General features: G+C 39.1%; 1 protein-coding gene across 1 annotated transcript in view; it reads right to left on the bottom strand.

Moving 5' to 3' along the window:
- The window catches only part of CYP7B1 (cytochrome P450 family 7 subfamily B member 1), an 80,387-nt gene that overhangs the window by 9,904 nt on the left and 47,515 nt on the right, over positions 1 to 22,968 (bottom strand). Inside the window, exons 2-4 of the mRNA XM_077751838.1 lie at positions 17,612 to 17,748; positions 8,785 to 9,372; positions 8,110 to 8,316 (exon numbers count right to left, since the gene is read on the bottom strand). Of these exons, the coding sequence (XP_077607964.1) occupies positions 8,110 to 8,316; positions 8,785 to 9,372; positions 17,612 to 17,663 (847 nt within the window). The 5' untranslated portion in view covers positions 17,664 to 17,748. The remainder of the gene's footprint in view (positions 1 to 8,109; positions 8,317 to 8,784; positions 9,373 to 17,611; positions 17,749 to 22,968) is intronic.

Genomic DNA, 22,968 nt, shown 5'->3' with positions numbered 1-22,968 from the left:
GTTCCAGCCTGCGGCGCGCAACGGTAGCTGACACACGCAGCAGTGCTGTCCGTCCGCCTCCCAGGCCCAGCAGGGCCGTGGGAAGAAGACACACAAAGGCAAAAATAACTGTGNATGGCGCGCAAAGTGTGGCTGAGCGGTCAGCTCGTAAATGACAAATCTGTTTCACCTCCCGGTACCCGCGCAAGGCGAGGCTGGCCATCGCTCTGGGCCATCGTGCCCATAATCATTAGATGACAGGGGTAATGAGTTGCATGACTGTCAACGGCGCAGAGGAGGGCTTGTGCGGCTCCGTGTCACGCAGACAGACACAAAAGCCAGCAGCTTTTCCGCCAGCCCCCGGAAGGATGCAGGCAGAGCTATATGGTGAGAAGAATGACAACCGCAGAATAAAAAAGCTGCAGCCTCGACTGGTAGTTGTGATCGTTGAGCCGACAGCAGCCAGTGCCGCCGCCGGGCCAGCTGGGCCCCGGGAGGCCTTCCACGCTGCACCAGGAGGCACCGTAAATTACCCCGCGCGGCCGAGCAACATCTGTTTCTATGCTAGTGCCGAACAAACAAGGCAATTTAAAACATACCAAGGGATAACCAAGCAACAAATGAACACGACCCTCGTTTCTTTCCTCCTCCTCACACACGAGGTGTTAAACTTCATTGTGCAAGCGCTCCACGGAGGAGAGGCCAGGTTGGTATTTGATAAGGTGTTGTCAGAGAGATTTTACAGATTTCCAAAAGGGAAAGAGAAAGCGTATAGTATTGTTATTCTTAGCATCTTCCTTCCCCCCTTCTATCTTCATTTCTTTTATACCAAAGCTAGTGCTCAATTCGCTCTAGAATTAAAAAAAAAAAAAAAAACTTTCCATATACTTATAAATATTCAGTCTTTAAACCTAATTTGCTATACTTAGTTCACATGCCTTCAAGCATTTGTCTTCCAATTTCCACTGAATAAATGCGTACTAATGAGAAGTAGAGCAAGCTGCTGAGGCAAAGCTGGGTGACTTGGGTCTGGCCTGCCACCAGCTTGTGATAGGCGGGCAAATTGAGTTAAAATGAAAAGTCTTGTCAGCTGAAATTCAACATGGTAGCCAAACAGCAAGCTGTCAATCATCCAGCCAAAACAAGGGACTGTAGGTAATAAAAGGTCATGGTGATCATCCGTGCCCTTGGCTTTCATATGCAAGTTAATTTTAATTAAACATGATCTCTATCTGCAAGTGTTTTATAAAACTTATTGTGCATAATGGATTGTTAATTTATACTAACATTTAGCAGGTAATAGGACCCTCTACTCATGAAATGCATTGTGGGGAAATGGCTATCGAGAATGCAAATATTTTGGGGATAATTTACACCAGGCACCACTAGGTGCCAACGACGCGACTGTGATTAAGATAAGGCTGCCTGTGTTTTATTAAGCACTAAGCGCTACGGACCGGTTCACACTAGGAAACTGGATCACAGGATTCCCGCCATGAACTTACAGTGCAGAGCCTGAACCACCTCCTTCACCTGGCGAGGAGAGATTGGTTTCTCTTTTCAGGAGCTAAAAATGTTCTGATTAAGTATCCCTTCTAAGCGGAAGCTGGGGAATGTGTTGAGCTAAGATGCTTCACCACGTAACTGTGAAGGAAAATGGCAAACGAAAGGCACTGCTGGTAGAAAGAGCCATACACGCTTTCTCTTTTGCCCTCAGATCTCAATTCTGGCTGTAATAATTGACAGATGATTCTCATTTGCAGATTTAAAGCGCTGAAGCAGCTCATGACAATCAATAATGCATATAACGATGCAAACACAAATAAGCACAGCCAAGTGTCTGCCTCACGCTTAGGCCATGTCTGTATATGTGGAATGAATGTACTGTGACACGGCCAGGCTGGTAATTTGGGTCATCTTAATGATCGGCGCAGACTGTCATACCGTCCGATTAGCCATGGTATCCGTGGATAGCAGTGATGGCTGGAGCGAGATGGACAGCCTGGCCCTCCCGCAGTCCACTGGGGCTGAGCACTTGGGCGGTCTTACAAAGGTGGATGACAAGGGGGGACAGCGGGGTCCGCAGGCAGTGGTCTGAGGGTGTGAAGAAATGGAGTGAGGCTCCAGGTGTGTGCGTGTGCATTTTGACATAACTGCCTTCAAGACAGGTGAGAAGGTAAGTTAGAAATGGCAATAATAATCAGATAACTTGAAGCAAATAGCGAATTTTTGGCTCAACAACTGCGTAATATATTTTAAATCAAGTTAAAGGTACATAGGTAATCGGTACAAATGTCTACTGTCACTCTGCACTACAGACACAACCTTTGGTTTTCTGCTAAAATGTGGAAATGTAAATTCAACATTCCTTTGTTCAGTGAATGCTTATGAAGGTCCTACTCTGCTCAGGACAGTGGACCACTGCTGCCGGGAAAAAAAAAAACAAAACAGAAATTTGGCTGTAACGGACCCTGCAATCTGAGTAGTCCAAAGTCGGGAAGTGCATATAAACAGAAATGCGTGTCAAGATCCTAGACGAGATTCTGCGTAATTCCTGAGTAGATACTTGTAAAGATGGCATTTAGAGAGTCCTGGAAAGACAAAGGCAAAAACAAAATTTCGAATTCCTCATCCATATATCAGCCCTTTAAAAATATTTAAAGACAAATGGGGCGCCTGGGTGGTTCAGTCTGTTAAGCATCCGACTTCAGCTCAGGTCGTGGCTTGTGAGTTCGAGCCCCGCGTCGGGCTCTGTGCTGACAGCTCGGAGCCTGGAGCTGCTTCAGATTCTGTGTCTCCCTCTCTCTCTGCCCCTCCCTTGCTCGCACTCTGTCTGTCTGTCTCTCTCAACAATAAATAAACAGAAACAATTTATATTATTTTTCAAATACACAATTACCTTTAATATTGAATAAGCTTTTTCTAAATAACACCCCCAGTTGTGACAAATAACCACACTAAGATGATAGTGATAAGAAGGACTGTATGTGTGTGTGTGTGTGGGGGGGGGCATATGGGGACTCTATCGTCTTTGTAATTTTTCTGTAAATGTGAACTTATTTTAAAATGAAAGATTTATTTTTATTAAAAAACAGCCCCCAAATTCTGATGCGAACCTCTAGCCCCCTTAACACCCTCAACTGAGTCTGAGAATTAGTGATCCATATCCTTGTAAAAGGGTGGTCAAGTTCTCTGCTACAGTCGTAGAGCATTTTCCCCCAGCGGTGATGGTATTTATGGGCTGGCGTTTAAGTTAGAGCTGGCATCAGTTTCTAGCTCTGCCACATACCTAGCTGTAGGAGTTGAGCTGGTTAACTAATCTTTCTGCATCTTGTTACCTAATAACTAAATGAAGACACTAGTACCTTTAGATTAAAGAAGCTAATATATGTAAAGCAGGTAGCACAGTGCCCACCACATAATAAACGATAGTGGTTAATACTGTCATTCATACTATTCCATCTGGAAATTAAAACGATAGTTAACTCTATCACCATCTTGCTCATACTTTCTGATCTCGTACGTGTACATACCATGGCTAGCTTTGCTGAATCAAGATACAAAGAATTCCTCTCCCCTCTCAGTTCGGACAATGAAAAAGGACTCAAGAGGGCTCTGCTATCAGACAAGTCTGAGGGGAAAAGGTTGGATATGGCCAGAAACCCTTTATCTCCATGACCTCAGGCAAGTTATTTAGCATCCTGATCATTTTCTCATCCGTAAAAATAATGACAACGTAAGAGCTGCCCCGGTCCCCCAGTATTTTGGGGAAGATCACCTGAAAAAAATGCAGGAGTCCATGAAATTGCCTCGAAATTGTGAAGCCATTAATATATTTAACATGGACTATGTCTTATAGTCATTATTTGTTACTAAGGGATCTTTATTTTTTCAATTGATCATTTCTTTCTGTTTCCGCTTCTTTCTCCTCACTAATTGGGCTTCAAGTTCTGATAGAATTTTGTTGGAGAATCACTCACGCCAGGCGCACAATTCTAGGGGCTTTATACTATATGGTCTCCTTTTGAAAAAGTATCGCACATTTTGCTGAGCTTTAGTTTTACAGCAATTTTATTCCAATTTTATTCCAATATCCCTCACTTCAGCCACATGTGCAACTTTTCTCATTTTCAGAATATGCAGTTGAACCACTTTAGGTGCCTGCAATGCCCCCGAGTCATTCACTTATTCAGTTCAGAACTTCTACGCCACCTTGACTTAGGTTCTTCTTAGAGTATGTTTGTTCTTTCACGTGTTATGCACAGAAAGATCACTCCTGTGGGGTAAGGTAGACTTGAATTTGATACCAGTTTGATTCACAAATAATTGAAAATGAAGAGAACAACATAAGCATTGTAGGGATGGTGTTGAGGTTATACATCACTTTGGAGACAGCAACAGATAACGCTTATTGAACCCATACTTTTAAAGTTATTTACATACATTATTTAGGCAAATGTGGAAGTAAGAGGTAGTATTCAGAGAGATTATCTGCCATCCATTTGTCAAAATTCCAATTTTGAGATTCCCCTCCTTGCATTATCTTTTTTCTGCTCTCGGACTCATCTTTTCTCCTTCTCCTTTCTCTGTCTAAATCCCAACTCCAGGTTTCTCTTTCTAGGAAAACTGAACAATTCTTACTTTTCTCTCAGAGTTTCTCAAACTTCCCTTCTATCAGCAGCTCTTCCTGTTGCGATTTAGGCCCAATTGGCTGTTAGTTGAGCCTCACTGCATTTACTATTTCATTTTTAATGTAATTTAAAATCTGTTGCAGAAAAACCTGTATTAAACAATCAATATAAAATTTTAGTGAAGTCATGATAAGCAGAGTCCGTATAATAAGTTACATAAGTATACAAAAATAGAAAGTTGTGTTTTTCTTTATCCAAAAAAAAAAAAAAAGGGTGGAATGGTTTTAGAGAAAGATTCTCAAGAGCATTAGAAAAAAGCACGAATCCCTCACAACCTCTTACAACAGATGATTGCTTTGAATTCCTTAAACAGGCTTGGTACTTAAAAGCCCAATTTATGGGACATATTTTAACTTTTGCTGATACTACGTGTATATTGACGTCAGAAGAAATTTGATACATGTAATGCCTAGAGGACTGAGCCACAAACATCAATAATATACGCACAATGATTCGCATCGAGATAAACCCATGCCCCATTGGGCTCTGTCTTCTATAATCGCTCTAAACAAGAGAAATCATTTTTGTTCAGGAATAAAGCACTCATTTCTACGGCATTCTAACTTTCCTTTCAACCTTCCTTTATAATCAGTGTATGCTGACCTGCAAAATCTCTGTTAAAAGAGATTTCTTCTTCCTGGTTAAAAAAAATTTCTTCTTCCTAGTTAAAAAAATACAGTAGCATTCATTTCATCCTTGTGATCTTTTTCCTTATAATAACAGAAATTCAAGATGTCTTTATTTTTAAAGAAATATACTTAGAATATGTACAACTCTGTCCTTAAGCACATGAAAAAGGGGAAACATATACACCCACATCATGGGGTACACTGTAAATATTTAATTCTGTAAATCTGCCTTTGGACGTATAGTTCATACTCTTCTTATATCGAGAAATATTCACAACTGAACTATGACCAGATGCAGAGGTTATCTGTTGTGTTACTAATTCATATAAAAATTTGTTTCAACCTGCATCAAACTGTCTATCTCATGCAAGAAACAATGCACACTATTTTCTAGAAGATTAAATCCTCGTAATGAACAACACTGGCCTCTTCTGGTAACCGAGGTCACGATGAACAGAGATCCGCCCTTCTAGATTGCTCAAGGCTCCACCTCTATCCAGGTAGATCTACACTCTCTTGGGATAATTGTTTTTCATTTGTTGATGATAAATGAGCTGTAAATTAATGAGGGCTCCAAGGGTGAAAACCTCTAGCTCTGGCCATGAACTTAAATGGACCCAAACTGTAGCTCTGGAACCTGCCATTTCTTCGGATCAAATAAATTTAAACATTTCTGCTTTACTATTACAATTTTATTTTATTTTAATTTATTTCTAGGAAAGAGAGAGAGAGGGAGATACAGACTCTGAAATAGGCTCCAGGCTCCGAGCTGGCAGTCAGCACAGAGCCCGACGCAGGGCTCGAACCCACGAACCGCGAGATCATGACCTAAGCGAAAGTCGGACGCTTAACCGACTAAGCCACCCAGGTGCCCCAACATTACAATTTTAAAATGACCTTTTCTTTCAATAACAAGACGCTGAGAGTAAGAAGAGAGTTGACGAATTTCAATTAAATTTTTAAGTGTAATAACTGTGTACAGAATACAAACACATAATTCTATAGTTTATTTGCTTTACTTCCCAGTATGCATCAGCTGATTCAGAAAATGCAACTGAAATTACTGGAATATATGGCAAAGCAACCTTGATTTTCATAGAACTATAAACCTTCTACCCAGAAAATACTGTGTAGCCATGTGAAGGTGACTACCCAGAATTTTACGCACATTTTTTGGATTTGTTCACCAATAATTCTGCAAAGAAGACCAAAATAATATTTGTATTTTGATCATGTTGGGATTACTTCTTTTCTCCAGGCAAATATAAAATATTTGGCTAATGCATGCTAAAATATTTGGGTTAATGTATGCCAAAAACTATACGGTGACACATTTTTCCCAGCTGAGTGAACAAGCTAGCCAATGGCCTGTATGAGAAAAGTTTCCCGCTACTGCTTCGGATGGGTCGTAGCCTAGTCCCTGGGAACAATCTCTTTGAACACAGGGGCCATTCTTTTTAATGTCACCCGATAGTCAACACAACTCAAGATCTGGAAGCTCTTTGTTCCCAGAAGTTCCCATCAAAGAACCTGAACATATTTATTTATTATTATTATTTTAAACTGTTTATTCATTTTTTGAGAGAAAGAGAGAGGCAGAGCATGCAGAGGAGAGGGGCAGAGAGAGAGGGAGACACAGAATCTGAAGCAGCTCCAGGCTCTGAGCTGTCAGCACAGAGCCCGACGCGGGGCTCGAACCCACGAACCATGAGATCATGACCCAAGCCAAAGTTGGACACTTAACAGACTGAGCCACCCAGGCACCTCTCCCTCCCCTTTTTAAATGTGAACCTGGAACATATTTCAAAGATAAAAACCTGAGGCCATCACGGGCTAAAATACTTGCCGACATTGTCAGGAGTGAAACAACAGATATATATAAAGACATACTCCTACCTGTGTCTAAAGGGACTCAGGTTATTGTGTAGTAAAGGATACCACAGGATGAAACATCAACAGAGAAGGGACAGAAATAACTCATTGATGTGGAATTTAACTTTGGGAGTTAAAGTTTATTCACATAGACATATGAAGCGTCTTATCAAAACTGGTCAAGGAAAATGCAATCTACTGTCATCACACTTTCAGGTCACTGGTGGACAGGTCTATGTAGAAACAGAAAAACAACTTAGTCACTCCTGACCTCAAATATATTTGAAATAGTGACCATGCATATCTCATGAGTCAGTGATTATTTTATGAAATATTCACATTTCAAGTGGAGTAATTAGTAGTTGCCGCTGCTTCTTTTCCTGGCTGTCTCCTTTTCTTCCCTTCCCTCCTTCCTTTTTTTTCTCCCCAAGTATGTTCAAGCTAAGAACTTCCAGGGGAAATCACCTTTACTGCATTGTTGAGAATCATACACTTACAGCTGTATAAAACATCCTACCATTTTCGGGAAGAATAAGTACATTTGGTCCACAAGTTGCCTTTCTGAAATACTTTTCTTTCCAGTCCCCAAATACCTTTCTTGTCGAGATGGTGCAGCAGTGTTTGGAACGCGTTAGCACACCACCAGATGCTCAGAATCAGATGACTTAATAGGCATAAACTTTTTTTTTTCCAAATAATTGCAAAGCTTTGGTTTAGCCTTTTGCATACCTTGCATAGTTAATTACCTAGGCCTTAATGTTTACATGTAATGAGAGTATCTACAGCTATAAACTACATAATTTATAATTGATGTAAATGGGTGTTATTATGTCAATTAGGCAGCTGTGTCCTCCACCTCGTGGTAAACAGCTTTGAGTGATAAACGGAGTTTGCAGAGAGGTACCTTCTTTTCTTCATAACAGATAAAAATAAATTACCTAGGTAGACCAGGCTGTCCAATTGTTCTCTGGTGAGGTGGATGGTAAATCCAGACCCTTTCTTTTGACCTGTTGACTGCAGCAAATGGTCAATTTCGTCACGCAGCACTGCCATAGCTTCTGGGTGCTGCAGGAGGTAATACATCGCCCAGAACGTAGTTGGAATAGTGTTTGTCACAGAGGCCCAGAGAAAGCCTAAATGATGTGCTGGGAGAAAATAAGTGAAAAGGAAGATTAATAGCGTTTATTACACTGATTAGATTTGCAGTGTGCTAATTAAAAGATGTTAGGACACAGACCCAGCCAAGGATCAGTGCATGCTAATGAGGACCAATAGACTTCTGAAGTCTAATTTTCTGCTTAATGAGAATAGTTTAAAATGTAATGTGTGCGTGGGGGGTGGGGACGTGGGGGATGAGATAAGAGGAGGAAATGCAGCTTAGTTATACTCTTTCTCATTATCACCATTAAGTATCTTGCTTTACCACCTCGGCAAAAAAAAAAAAAAAAAAAAAAATCAATTATCACAGAAGGTTGTTTCAGAGTAAAACATTTTATCATTAGCCAATTAGAAAGAGCATAAAAATTTTCAAGGTCACCATTTTGTCTTTTTATTTCAAAGGTCTATTGTAAATTATTTTATTTTAGACAAGCAATCATTCAGAAGTTTCTTACCTCCTATTTCAAGGTCCTCGTGCGTATAGTATTTCTCCAGGATATCTTGCCTCATTTGAACAACTTCTGACCGTCCTTGTATCTTAGCTAAGTGTTCTGATGTCAAATGTTTTATAAGTTTCTTTCTAACAGACTTGACATTTCCTAGAAGCTCTATGGGTATGTCTGATACTAAATATGGGAATTTGTCATCGAATTTTAAGTAATTGTCTCTTAGCTCAGTAATAAATGTCTTCGTACTCCCAGCAAGACCTTTTCCATATATGGTTGTAAAGGTGATCTCAAACAGTATCGAGCTGCAGAATTCCAACAGGTGTGCCGTGGCCCAATCTGTGGCTTTTAGTAGCTGGAGTTCAAAAACTTGTTTTAAATTCTGCATCATGTTTTCTGTGAGTATGTCCAAAGATTTCCCTTGTAAAAATTGATAGCAGACATGAAGTTCATCGTTCAGGTCATCATTGGTCGCCAGCTTTTCGATGGAAAATGCTTTCCTTAATAGCTTATTAGTAAATATTCGAAAGCTTAATTTGCGGTTTTTCACTACTAACTGGTACTGAAAAGGGTCCAGGATAAATGTTATATACTTTCCTAAAAGAAATGAATGAGAATATGAGCTCTTTTGGTAGCAAAACAAACAAAGAGTATGCCTGAAATTTGAAAATACTTTAACCAAAATTAGAAAGATCTTAATAGCTAACATCTAGAAAGGTGCAAAGTTGAATAAAAATCCATTTTGTTCAAAGATTCCGTAACTGTTTCCTTTAAAAATGGAAGATAGTAGGAAAAACTCTTTAAGTTAAATATTCTTAAATTCTGAATGACTTTTAAAAAGACACTCTCGTATTTTAACTGAGTACCCGAGTACTTAAACTACCCTTGAAATATCCTCAGAATCTCTCAATTTATTAAACATTTCTCTTACAATAATACAAACAGGAAACAAACACCAAACAAACCAATCAAATTATTATTTATACTTCATAAAGAGCTATTTCGTCTTAGCTTTGGTTGGATACAATATTTTTAAAAAATTTTTAACATTTATTTATTGTTGAGAAACAGAGAGAGGCAGAGCATGAACAGGTGAGGGGCAGAGAGAAGGGGAGACACAGAATCGGAAGCAGGCTCCAGGCTCTGAACTGTCAGCACAGAGCCTGACGCAGGGCTTGAGCCCACAAACTGCGAGGCCACGGCCTGAGCTGAAGTCGGACGCTTAACTGACTGAGCCACCCAGGCGCCCCTGGATACAATACTTTTCACTCCGATAAATGAACATGTGGTATGAGGCCAGTACTCATAAATTAGTGTTCAGTGAAACACTAATACCAAATCAAAATGTCAACATTTTTATTTGTATACGTGAGAAAATAGTGGTTCATGGAGATTTAGTAACATGTCCAAGGTTACCTACTGATGTGTGACTGAAACAGGATTCCAAACTAGAACCTGTCCATTCATGCATTCATCCCAACATTCAGCATTTATTGAGCTCCAGATATTTATTTGGATCTCTTTCCTCTTGAGATAAAAAGATACAAAGAAATAATTGTAGCACTGTGGATGGCGTTACAGCGGAGATGTGAATGCAATGTAAGGGAAAGAGAAAGTGAAATGTGCTTCCGTCTGCCTGGAGTTAGCACTCAGCAAGTGTTCCTCCAGGTGCTGACATTTGGTCTTTTCATAGACTGGTGTTGTCCAACCTTACCCAATTAAAAAACTGAGGGTGTCGGTCACCAACACAGATTCCTGCCTGATTCTGATTCACAGGCTTAGATGCGGGACCTACAGGTCTCTGTTTTTGACAGCGGCCTGACGTGACTTAAGGCACAGCACACTGAGGAGCACAGCCGTACTGTCCTTGGTCTCTCGAAACCGGAAGGAACCTTGGAGAGCTCCCAACTCTTGGGAACTCTTGGAGTTGGGAGAGTTTCCAGTTCCCAGTTGATTGTTGAGTTATCAGTGAATCAGTTGAAATGAATCAAATGCATCAGTTGAAAAAGCTCAAGAGAGGTTAAGAGCCAAGAACACAGTGCCGCTTTTAGTGGCAGAGCCTGGACAAGAAGTCACTCTCCATGCATTGTCGTGTTCCTTACACACTGCCGATTTCCTCTCACTAGAGGGCTGTTTCAAGATTCCTAATTAGAAGTATTATGCAAATAGTATTTAAAATGGGCATTTGATGTCCCTTTTTTCTAAGAACAGACATGAAGTTTAGATAACCTTACAGATTTTAATGTCTATTAATCGTGTTGTCTTCTAGAAAACAGTTCATACATTTTAAAATTTGTAGGATTATCCACACTTTCCTCTTCACTTTATCATTCCTCTGTGTGTGTGTGTGTGTGTGTGTGTGTGTGTGTGTGTGCAGCTTTCTTAGACCGACAATGCCTCACTTGTTATTTATTGATAATTCAAGCAGCATCAGAGACATTAAATTCAATGTGGTACAGGATTTAGAATAAAGTTTTGAGTAACTTTCAACCTAATTCTTGAAACAGGACCATGTGTTTTTGGCTTACAATTTTAAAACATAACTTTTAACTATACATTAATGTACATGTATTATGATGTTTTTCTAAAAATCACACATCTTGAATTTTATTTACTGTATTTCTCCTTCATCTATTTAAGAAGGTGGGCAATCTAGGATTGTGGGTAAAGCTAGAAGTGGCTATTCATTATGGTCGTATCCCAAAGCTGCATCTATAAAGTAAACTGGAGTTTCCCCCCTAGGAAGAGTAAAAAGGACTCAACTGGATTTGAGCATATTTTATGACACCTGCTTTACCATAGCATCTTAATTAAATAAAATTGCCAGCATCTGCCTGACAAATAATTGAAAAAAAGAGTGAATTCTCTTATTTTGCAAAAGATATAATTTTAGGCAAAGCTATGTATTTTCACAGGTGGTGATTCATACTTTCCTCCTTTCACTAAATGAGAAGATTTTGTTAAATATCTTTAGGGTTATTTTAAATTAGTCACTAAAATTCAGAGAATGTATAAAAGATTCAGTTTGTAAAACACACAATTTTTAGAGAATAGTTTGAATTTTTCCTACCAATGTTCTACATTCATTAAAATCTAAGTGGAAAGACAAAACTATATTCAGCCATGACAGCATGGGCTACTGGCCATTGGCCTACTGAAGTAGACAGAGGCTGTGTGCATGCAAGAGTTTTTGTCTACAGTTCATCACCAATACACAGATATCCCCTCTCTCTCTCCTCGGGGGTGAGGATATGGGAAGAAACTATGAGATTAATTTCATTTTTTAAGTTTTATTTATTTCTGAGAGAGAGACAAAGAGACAGACAGAGAGAGGAGAGAGAAAGAGAGAGAGAGAGAGTGAGCAGGGGAGGGTCAGAGAGACAGGGAGACACAGAATCTGAAACAGGCTCCAGGCTCTGAGCTAGCTGTCAGCACAGAGCCCGACGCGGGGTTCGAACTCACGAACCGTGAGATCATGTCCTGAGCTGAAGTCAGACACTTAACCAACTAAGCCACCCAGGCACCGCGAGATAAATTTCAAATAAAAGGAATAAAAGCTAAATGTGGAAATGCTGGTTCCAGTTAGCTAGAACTGTTATTGATTTTATTATTGATAAACTGTTTTTTGAATAAGCAATTATTGCTATAGGTTCCTTATAACCCCTATAAGCTCTTGTCAAGCTTCTTTATACTCCAGGACCTGTATTTTCTCTTCCTCATTCTTATTTTAATTTTCTTCAACATCAAGGCATTGTGTTGTACCAACTTTCTTTCTGAGTAAGATGTGGATTGCTTTAAAAGTAGACGTTTTGATTTTCTGGATTTTACTTTTCAAGTGGGTTTGGAAGTACTAATAACCCTGGAGATGTTAGTTGGCTTTCCAACTTTTAATCTTCAGTATAAACAATTTAAGCTTAGTTTTCCAAAATTAATATTAATTTAAACCATCTGCCCACCATCTGCTAATGTGAGATGCAAAACCAGAGTTTCTTTGTAATCTTTAACCAGACAGTTAGGAAAACACATATACATTCATAAAATGAATTTAAATCTTTTAACAAAGGAAATCTGAAAAGTTATTCTGAAGGCCATGTATTCTTGGAGCAAAATTAACTTTTGCTCCAGTGTGACTTTATGTAAATGAGTATCAAGTGTTGATAGGCAAGTTGCCTAGTTTACAAAGATCACAAGGTAGAAACAATATCCACTGCCATGTTTCCAAAAGAGAAAAGAATGCTGTCAGCAGCTGATGTGAAACATTGATTTAAAGAATTTCAGAGTCTGCATTTGTCTAAAATAGAAATGTCAAAATGGGGCTCACTTCTGCAGTATGTATACATGTATATAATGTAATAGTATATGAATTATATAATATGTAACATGTATAATCATCTTTTAGGGCAATAAATTTGAAATGGGCTCAAAATTTTTCATGTCTTCTTTGCTAATGATCTCATTCTCGTCCCTTTTCAGAGCTGACTGAGTGTAATGGTAATCACTTTAGCATTCCTGTATAACCTGCAGACGATCTTTACTAACTCAGCAGCCTTCTCACTTTCAAAATTACTTCTTTTAGGAAGGTAAGGCTTCATGATGCAAAGTACATCAGTAAATATTTTAAGAAATTAGATCATTCACCCTGCTGTCTTACAAAACGTTTGATACCTGGATCACTCTAAATTGAATTTTGATGTTTTCGTTTCAGGTACTTGGTGCTCTCCGGAGACACATCCCTGGGAATTCAGGACAACTCTTTGAGTATTTAGATTTAGAAATGCCTCGTCAACAGATGTAAGATAAATTTGGATTTTAAAGAGGTTTTCCATAATTATGAGCTTTTAATCCCCATGCTCAGTTTGTTCTTCAGCAGAAAAATTGAAAACATCTAGCCGAAACTATTAGTTGAAAAGTGTAGTATGAATGAACTTTTTAGTTTACGAGGAGGACCACATTATACAGTCCCTCTCTTATTAGGGAGATGTCACTAGCTGTTGACAATGATGTACAGTGGTGTTTCGCTGGAGTGACATCTGGGAAAAACTATTCCTCCGCACCACCACACAAAACCAATTAGAGAACTATTTTCTGCGACAGGTCACGAATTTACGTGGTTTCTCGTGAAAAGATGTACCTTTTAATTTCTTTATTAAGATGACACCCGTGTCCTTTGAGACTTTTGGGGATGACAATCATTTGCTCCTCATGCAAGAACATACAGTAACTGAAATCACATTCTGGGACAAGGGTAGAAGTCTCTGGTGCTCATTTCACATTTTCCAAAGGAGCTATTTTGCAAACTGATCATCAGAAGCAAATGCATTAACAGGATGTCTTGACAGGAATTTATTCAAACTTGGCTAAGAAGCCAAAGGGAAGTAGTGGTACATATTCAACCGTGGTTGTGTGCTGTTGAGTTCAAAAACGTAACCATGGTCCAATCATTGAGACATCAGACATTCAACAAGCTTCTCAGTGTCTAAGTTTAAAATATCAAGCGTCAGTGGAAATTGGTGGTTTTTTGAACAGTGAATAAAACTTTTCAACTCTACTGCAAGTTGCTGCTTAATCATCTTAGGTTATTTTTGTATAATGTATTAAAAAGGGAAAACTGAGAAGATCAATTATTTGTGGTATCTACTCATTAGAACATAAAGTTTAAGTTTTTAAGTAAGAGGTTTTTTTCTTTTTTTTTTTTAAGTGAAGAATATAGTTTCGTTATTATGAAGCCAAAAGATCACTTAGAATAGAAGCACCAGCTATAGCCTTTATCTGTATTATAGTAAGTATTTCATCAGCTCTAAGGTACTGGGAATATCCTCATCAAATATTTATTGTGAATCAATCAGTGCGGAGCTCTGGTCTAAATGCTGGCAATGGAGGAGATAGAGAATAATGAAGGTAAATAGACAAATGAATTAACAATAAATTCACAATGTATTAAGTGCCGTGACAGAGTGATCCCGAGCGTAATGGGAGCCTGGCGAGGAGGTGTTAAACATAACAGGGGAGAAGAGACGGTCAGTGATCCCTTGGGAAGAAGTGTACTGTGACTATGGCCTCAAAAGATGAATCCATGTCAGTCATCTTTTCAGATAACTCCCAAAGAGAACAGCACTCAGGCAGAAAGAACAGCAAGAAAAAACATAGGCACAAAAGGGCATCGCGTGTGAGGAGAACATTTCAAACAATCTGGTGTATTGATAGTGCACTAAGCAAAGGCAAGCAGCAGCAAAAGATAAGGCCAGAGAGGTAGGGAGCTCAGCCTTGGGGAGCCTTGTGAGGATTACGTTATATACTGCAGTTGCTCCAGGTCTAAGATGCATGATTTTTTTTTTTTTCCATTTCCATTTTTCTGAAATCGTAGTGTAGGGAGAGACTTGGCAGTAGGTTGTGATGAAATGGATGCTGCCTCTTCATGCAAGAACACAGCCACGCTGCTAATTCCATCCAGTTGGGTCATTGTTTTTTTTCCTTCCAATTATATTAAAATGGCAGCACTGAAATGAAGTTGCTCTATGTACAAAAGGTTGCTTCCGATACTCAACGAAGTCATTACAGTAAGAGGAAATTACCTAAATTCTTTGGGAACAGAACATAAAATTCCAAGGCTGGTTAGAGGAAGGTAAAAGGGTTGAGCAAAGAAAGGGGCATAAGTAAAGATGACCAGTTAAGGAACACTCAGAGTCAGTGAGAGAACCGGGGGAGTTGCGTCATGAGAGTGAGTGACTAGGGCGTTGTGAGAAGGAACGAGGGATCTGTATTGTCAAACAAAGTGGAGAGGTCTCCACTCTGTAGAGGAGAAGGGGCCCCCTAATGTCCTCAGCAAGGCCGATGGCTGGTTCCGGGTGGGAGGTCTCTAGGAGAAAAGCAAGCATGGGCAGCAAATGTAGGTAACTCCCAAAAGATCTGGATGCAAAAGAGAAAAAAAAGAAACGAAAGGGAACTAGAAGGAGAACATAGGAGAAGCCTATGTATGGTTTCAAGCTACTTGTAACGACCTAAGAGGGAAAGAAGAATGAAGTTCCATGTTTGGGAGGAATAAATAAATAATGCCCTTGGAGGCAGGAGGTTGGGGCCACAGAGACACGCAACAGTCTTAAACATTCTTTGAAATTAGAGAAAAGGGAGGAGCATAGTTGTGAGACACCCATCTATCTATCTGGTAGATAGGTGAGGGTGTGAGGTCACACCTGACGCCTTCATTCTTCTTGGGAAGAAAGGAAGGAGAGTGAGCTGCGTTGCTATAGCCCCGTGGGAGACGGGAGCTGGAAGAAGCTGGAAAGGCTTTGCCTGCCCTCCCCCCAGCACGCTCCACCAGAAGTCAGAGAAAAGAAGTGGAGATAATCGACTCCGTAGAAATAAGATTTCTGGGACACAGGACAGAAAAGGTGAGGAAAAGGGATGGCTAGTCCAGCGACAAGTTGATGTAAGCGACCGTGTGCCAAGGTGGCTACAGGAGACGCTTCCTATCCCTCTACGTTGCTCCTTTGCAACGGGACTCTGCCATTCTTGCCGGGAGGTGGTGAAGTGTATTTCCCTGCCCTTGAGCTGGGACTGGCCTATGATGGCTCTAATAGAATGTCGTGGGCGTGAGGTTTTGTAATATCTCAGCCTAGTTCTCAGGAGGCTTTGCAGCTTTTCCTCTCACCTACCTGAAACACTACCTGCCATGTAAGGACAACTTCTTGAGAATGAAACAGCGTGTGGAGAAGGAGGCCCAGCCAGGCATGTGATGAGGCCATCTTGGAACACCCAGTTCCCAGCCAAGCACCCAGATGACTCAAGCCACAGAAGTGATTCAGGCAAGACTGGCTGCCTTAAGGCATTACATCTGGGGGAGGTTTGTTACACGGAAGTGAAGAGCTCATACAGCTGGACAACAGGGGCCCTAAAGGAGGATGAGAGAAGAACATTCCAACTTTTCCTCTCAGCCCTACAATGTTGGGATGTTTAGTAATCGTGCTGTAGTTTTCTTTTTTCTTTTGTAAGCATTTTATTCAAGTCAGAAGCATAACAAACATTTTAAAATTAAAAATACATTGTAAAAAATACATTCTAGATCAGTGGTTGCTAGGGGATCAGGTTGGGAGGAAAGCAGAACGAGTATGTGGAACACAGAGGATTTGGGGGGCACTTAAACTATCCTCTATGATAGTGAATAATATACAGGGAATGGTGGATCCATGACATACATTTATCAGAACTCAAAGAACTATACAACACAAAGAGCGAACCCAAAGGTAAACCACAGACTTTTAATCAGGTATCAACACTGGCTCATCAGCTGTAACAAATTATGGGATATAATATAGTAGGAAATAATAAGGAAAAGTATGATCAAGGGAAACAGGATATACGGGAAATCTCTCTCAAACCTAAAACTGCTCTACAAAATGAAGTCTGTTATTGCATTCTAGCATTATATTTTTCTTTGAACCATTCTTAAAACCAAGCCATACTAAGCCAAAATGGTAGGTGGGAGAGTAGGGTTCCCTAGGTACCCTCAAGACTCTTACACTTGGTTTTTTTTAATGTGAAAGTTACTGTACTCGAAGAAATAGTTTGCTTTCGTATTCGTCTACAAATGAAACAACAATATATAAATATTCCATATTTCGCCTAGAGAAAAATACAACTTAAGAACAACTGAGAAAGATTCAACTGAGAATTTATTATTTTTTAAGTATTTTTTTTTAATTTTAAGTAGGTTCCACACCCAAGGCAAGGCTTGAATTCATGGCCCTGAGATCAAGAGCTGCATACTCTACCAACTGGGCCAGCCAGACACCTCGAGAACTTATGACTTATGGGAGGTACTCATAGAAGTGCTGCTTACCCCCAAGGAGAACAGTGAAGGTGTCCCCATGTTGCTTTTGAAGTGTTTTCATGAAACCTAAAGGATCCTTTTGGAAGTTCAAGGCCTCTCCAAAGTAAGGAAGCCAGCCTTTTATCAACGGAGGCTCACCGGGTCTCCTGTAAGAAAAACACACAAACACAAGAAAAACGTAAGTCCTTGTTTCAATACATGTGGGTTATGAATCCCCTCTATAAGTGAATGGATGAATTGCACAGCTATTTCCAATTCTTTTACTCAGTGATTGTTACATAATCATAGACATGGACTTACAGAGCCCCACTAGTATGTGTGGGTTTGGGGGGGAGGCAGTTCAATTTATAGCTTTTGGTGAGCAACCTTGTGAAGAAATTGTATCTTGTAAGACCCAAAATGGCTGGCTAAGATGACAGCTATACACAGTAAACATTTTACGTCTGAGAGCTCTGTGCCGAGTGTTAGATGTCAGGCAGTTCACTTGTCAAAGTACAGGTCTTTGTTATCAGATGTCACTTAGGCTGGGATTATATCATTAGCAGAGGAGCAATTAATAATCTTGAAAAATATTTTATGCTGAGGAGAACAGTAAAAGCTTCAACATTGTTTCCATGAAGTATACCTTACTACGTTCTTTCATAACGTTTTTCTTCAAACTACAAAATGAACAGGTTTGTTAAATTTCACGAGACAGCATATGAGACACATTCAGTGGAACATTGAAATACTGTGAATTAAAAAACAAGTTTCTTCTTTTTTGACCTATAATCCTAGCAAAACTGGACTTCAAAATTTCTTCTTCATTTATTCTGTGAACTCAATCTGATTTAAAGCAAAAAAAAAAAAAAAAAAAACCCAAAGCCATTTTATCCTAGAAGGGATTAAAACAAATATTCAAGAGAACTCTGATAATTCTCTATCCCATCTGTGAAGATGGCTTGTACTAAAGGCAGAACAAGCCATTTTGATTAATCACAAGATATTACTAGCTCAGGCCTAGTCAAAGATCAAGATTATGATCATATTCAACATGCACTTTCATGTAGCTAGATTAACCCTATCAAAAGCTTTTATTTTCCCACAACCCAACATGGCAGAATTGAACTTAAAACATAAACATCAGATCTTTCGGGGGAAAAAAATAAACTAACACAAAATAAGCCCAAAGTATGGTAGAAATAAAGGAAAAAGGTATCAAAACTCTGCTTTACGTTTTTAGAATAAAGCTGATTTTTATACTAATTTATAAAATATATGGTGTTACTTAAGATACATATACTTATTCATAGGAAGATAAGAAACATTGCCTAAAAAGGGTGTATCTTATGCTTCATCCTTTTCCCTGTTACTTTCTTAAATGCTAACTTTAAGAAATGGAGACTTGCTTTTCTGAGAAATTTAAAAGTGTACCAAAAAAAAAAAAACAAAACCATTTTAACAGTTAATTCTATACCCAGAGATTAAACAAGAGGAGACAACGTATATGATTGTAGGGTAGGATCTCCAAATTAGAAACTGCCGTCCCATACAGGCTATAAATCAATGGCTTTCAAAATTTGTAAGTGATCATAGTTCACAAGATTTCCTTTCAAAATGTTAACTCTCTTCCTTGGTCTATTTTCACTCTGTTTTGTTTAATGTTGCTTGAATGCTGCATTGTGACAAAGATTTTGAAAGGCTTTTTGTCATATCGTAATTTAATGCCACTAATTTCATCCTCTACGCACTGTCATTTGGTCAAAAGCTGCATTCTTCACCGGATGTCTGCGGGGGGAAAGGATAAAGCTCAGAAATCCAGGGGAATATTAAGCTAATGTTCAGTTAGGGACACACATTAGGAAGCCACTGTATTGCTACAAAGATGAGGGAATCATCATTTCTTACAGCCATGTTCATTTTGGCAGCAATAAGCTCAAAAGTATGAAACACCATGTCACAACTATGCATATTTTCAGCAAAAAACATAGTGCTGGTTCATCTTATGACCCATCAAAGACAGACAACAGAAACCCGTCTTCATCAGTACCTTTGTAAAAATTATTTAGAGACGAAAGACATCACCATCACGATCTAGAAAGGCCTGCTGACATATGGCACAGTGTAAATACTGCTATTTGTCTCTCTCATGCTCTGTGACTTCGCAAATGAAATATCCACTGCCCACTGCTGAATAAGGGAATAGATACCTAATGTTTCTTGGGAATTATCAGGTCCCAAAGCCTAAAAAGAACAGATTCTGAAGCAAAAGTGGGTAACTAAAAAAATAAAGAATAAATAAATTTTAAAAATGCAAAAAACAAAAAACAAAAATTGTGGTCCACACCCCACTCAATTCCACTCTGATGGTATATACTTCCTCAAACGTTCTCTTTACGATTTAAGACACTACAAGGACACATCTCGTAAATTTTACAAATTAGAGCCTAAAAAGGTTCTCAATGATTAAACCCAAGTTCTTAATTATTATTATTATTATTATTATTATTATTTTACAGAGTGCTTGTGCATGGATGTGCGCAAATAGGGGAAGCGGGGGTGGGCTCAGAGGGAGAGGAAGGGAGGAAGTTCCAAGCAGGCTCCATACTGTCAGTGCAGAGCCTGACACGGGGCTTGGTCTCACGAACCATGAGATCATGACCTGAGCTGAAATCAAGAGTACTTGCTGGGATGAGCACTGGGTGTTGTATGTAAGCGACGGGAATCTACCCCTAAAACCAAGAGCACACTGTACACACTCTATGTTAGCCAATTTGACAATAAATTATATTTTAAAAATTAGCCAAAAAAAAAAAGTCAGTCACTTAACTGATTGAGCCACCCAGACACCCTTAATACTGGGAAATTTTAAATCTACTACACTAGCTACATAGACACCCAGTTGCTTTTTAACTTGAGAATGATAATATCAACCTTAAAGGTTTACCATTCATTCTTGAAAGCAGTTGGTATACAAACAAGATTAGTTTTCCAGGCTATCCATACATTGTAAGCAGCGGCACATAAATGGTTTTGTTCTTTTATTATCTGTGTGAACTGTTTTATTCATCAACTCTCCTGCTACCTATTTAAGGAGCTAGGAAGACATCACTCCCATCTTCACTACGAGACAAAAGCTGAACAAATTTAGTAGCAACAACTCCTCTTAGATTCATTAAGGAATTGACGCCACCAGGCAAACCATTGCCCTGAAAGCTATAGAGACAGGTGAATACAGAAAAGCCTAGCTCGCTGGCGTCTGTAACAGAGACTCTGTAAAGTGAGTGGACTAATTGCTGGAGACTGGGCAAGGACTAACTTATGATATAAAATCCTCAGGGCCCAGACTTGTGAGGGTCTCTACAGTGCTCACACAAGGAGAAAGAGATAATCTGAATTAGTACGCATCTATCAAATAAATTGAATCAGTAATTTTTTGAAGTTTATTTATTTTGAGAGAGACAGAGACAGCGCAAGTAGGGTAGAGGCAGAGAGAGAGGAGGAGAGAGAAAGAATCCCAAGCAAGCTCTGCACTGCCAGCACAGAGCCCCATGCGGGGCTTGAACCCACAAAGCTGTGGGATCATGACCTGAGCTGAACCCAAGACTCAGAGGCTTAACCGACAGAGCCACCCAGGCACCCTTGAATCAATCATTTATAATCTTCCAAAGCAGAAGGCACCAGGTCTAAAGCTCACTGGTGAATTTTGTCAGACATATAAGGAAGAAATGTTACCAGTTCTCTCCAATCTCTTCTAGAAAATAGAAGCAGAGAAAACACTTCCTAACTCATCCTATGAGGCCAGCATTACCCTAATACAAAACCAGACAAAAACATCACTAAAAGGAACACTGTAGATCAATAAACATAACATAGATTTTAAAATCCTCAACAAAATAATAATAAATTGAACTCAACAGCGTATAGAAAGGATTATACATTAGGAGCAAGTGAAATTGATTGTAGGTATTTACGGCTGCTTCAACATTCAAAAATCAATTAATGTAATTAATGTAATCCATTACCTCAAAGGGATACAGAAAGAAAATCACCTGATCGTATCCATAGATACAGAAACATCACTTGACAAAATTAACACCTATTCATGAAAAAATTCTCAGAAAACCAGGATGAAAGGAAAATTCACCTTGATCAACAAGAGCTACAAAAAACCTTACAACTAACATCATACTTAATAGTGAGAAACTAGATACTTTCCTGCCAAGATCTAACACCGGACAAAGATCCCCCTTTCACCACTCCTGTCTGACGTTATCCTGGGAGTCCTAGCTAATGCAATAAGACAAGAACAGAAAACCCAAGGTATACAGATTGAGAAGAATTAAAGCTGTTCTTGTTGCAGATAACATGACTGTCTATGCAGAAAATCTCAAAGAATCAACCAAAAAATCCCTCCTGGAACTAATAAGCAATTACAGCCAGGTAGCAGAACACATGATTAATAAACAAAAATAAATTGCTTTCCTATTTACCAGCAGTGTATAAGTGGAATTTGAAATAAAAAGGCCATTTACATTGGCACCCATAAAAATGAAATACTTTGGTATAAATCTAACAAAATATGTACAAAATCTACATAAGAAGAACTACAAAACTTTGAGGAAATAAATCAAATAAAAGTTAAATAAATGGAAGGACATCCCATGCACATCAATAGAATCAACAGACACACCCTATTGTCAAGATGTTAGTTCTTCTCAACTTTATATACAGATTCAAGGCAATCCTGACCAGAACCCAGAAAGTTACTCTGTGGACATTGACAAAACTGATTCTAGAGTTTAGATGGGAAGGGAAAAGACCCAGAATAGCCAACGTAATATCGAAGGACAAGAACAAAGTGGGAGCAGTGATACTTCTCAACTTCAATACTTACTATATGATTACTATTAGTAATCAAGAGAGTGTGTTACTGGTAAACAAATAGACAAATAGGTCAGTGGAACAGAAGAGAAAGCCCAAAATTACACCAGCACAAATAGTCAACCGATCTTTGACAAAGGAGCAAAGTCATTCAATGGAGAACGGATAGCCTTTTCAACAAATGGTGGTAGAATAATGACATCCTCCTGACGAAAACAGAAATCTAGACACAATTCTTATACCTTTCACAAAAATTAACTCAAAGTAGATCAGAGACCTAACTGTAAAATGCAAAACTATAGAACTCCTAGCAGATAACAGAAGAAAAATCTAGATGACCTCGGGGCTGGCGATGACTTTTTAGATACAATATCAAAAGTATGATCTATGAAAGAAAAAAAAAAACTTCTTTAAAAACTCCTGCAAAATACACTGGTAAGAGAATGAAAACCCATATTTCAAACTGGAAGAGAAATCTTTGCAAAACACATACCTGATAAAGG

Source organism: Crocuta crocuta, unplaced genomic scaffold, assembly GCF_008692635.1.
Source record: "Crocuta crocuta isolate KB4526 unplaced genomic scaffold, BGI_CrCroc_1.0 scaffold20, whole genome shotgun sequence".
NCBI classification, from domain to species: domain Eukaryota; kingdom Metazoa; phylum Chordata; class Mammalia; order Carnivora; family Hyaenidae; genus Crocuta; species Crocuta crocuta.
The sequence above is the reverse complement of the archived record's forward strand: the minus strand, read 5'-3'. Positions and strand labels throughout refer to the sequence as shown.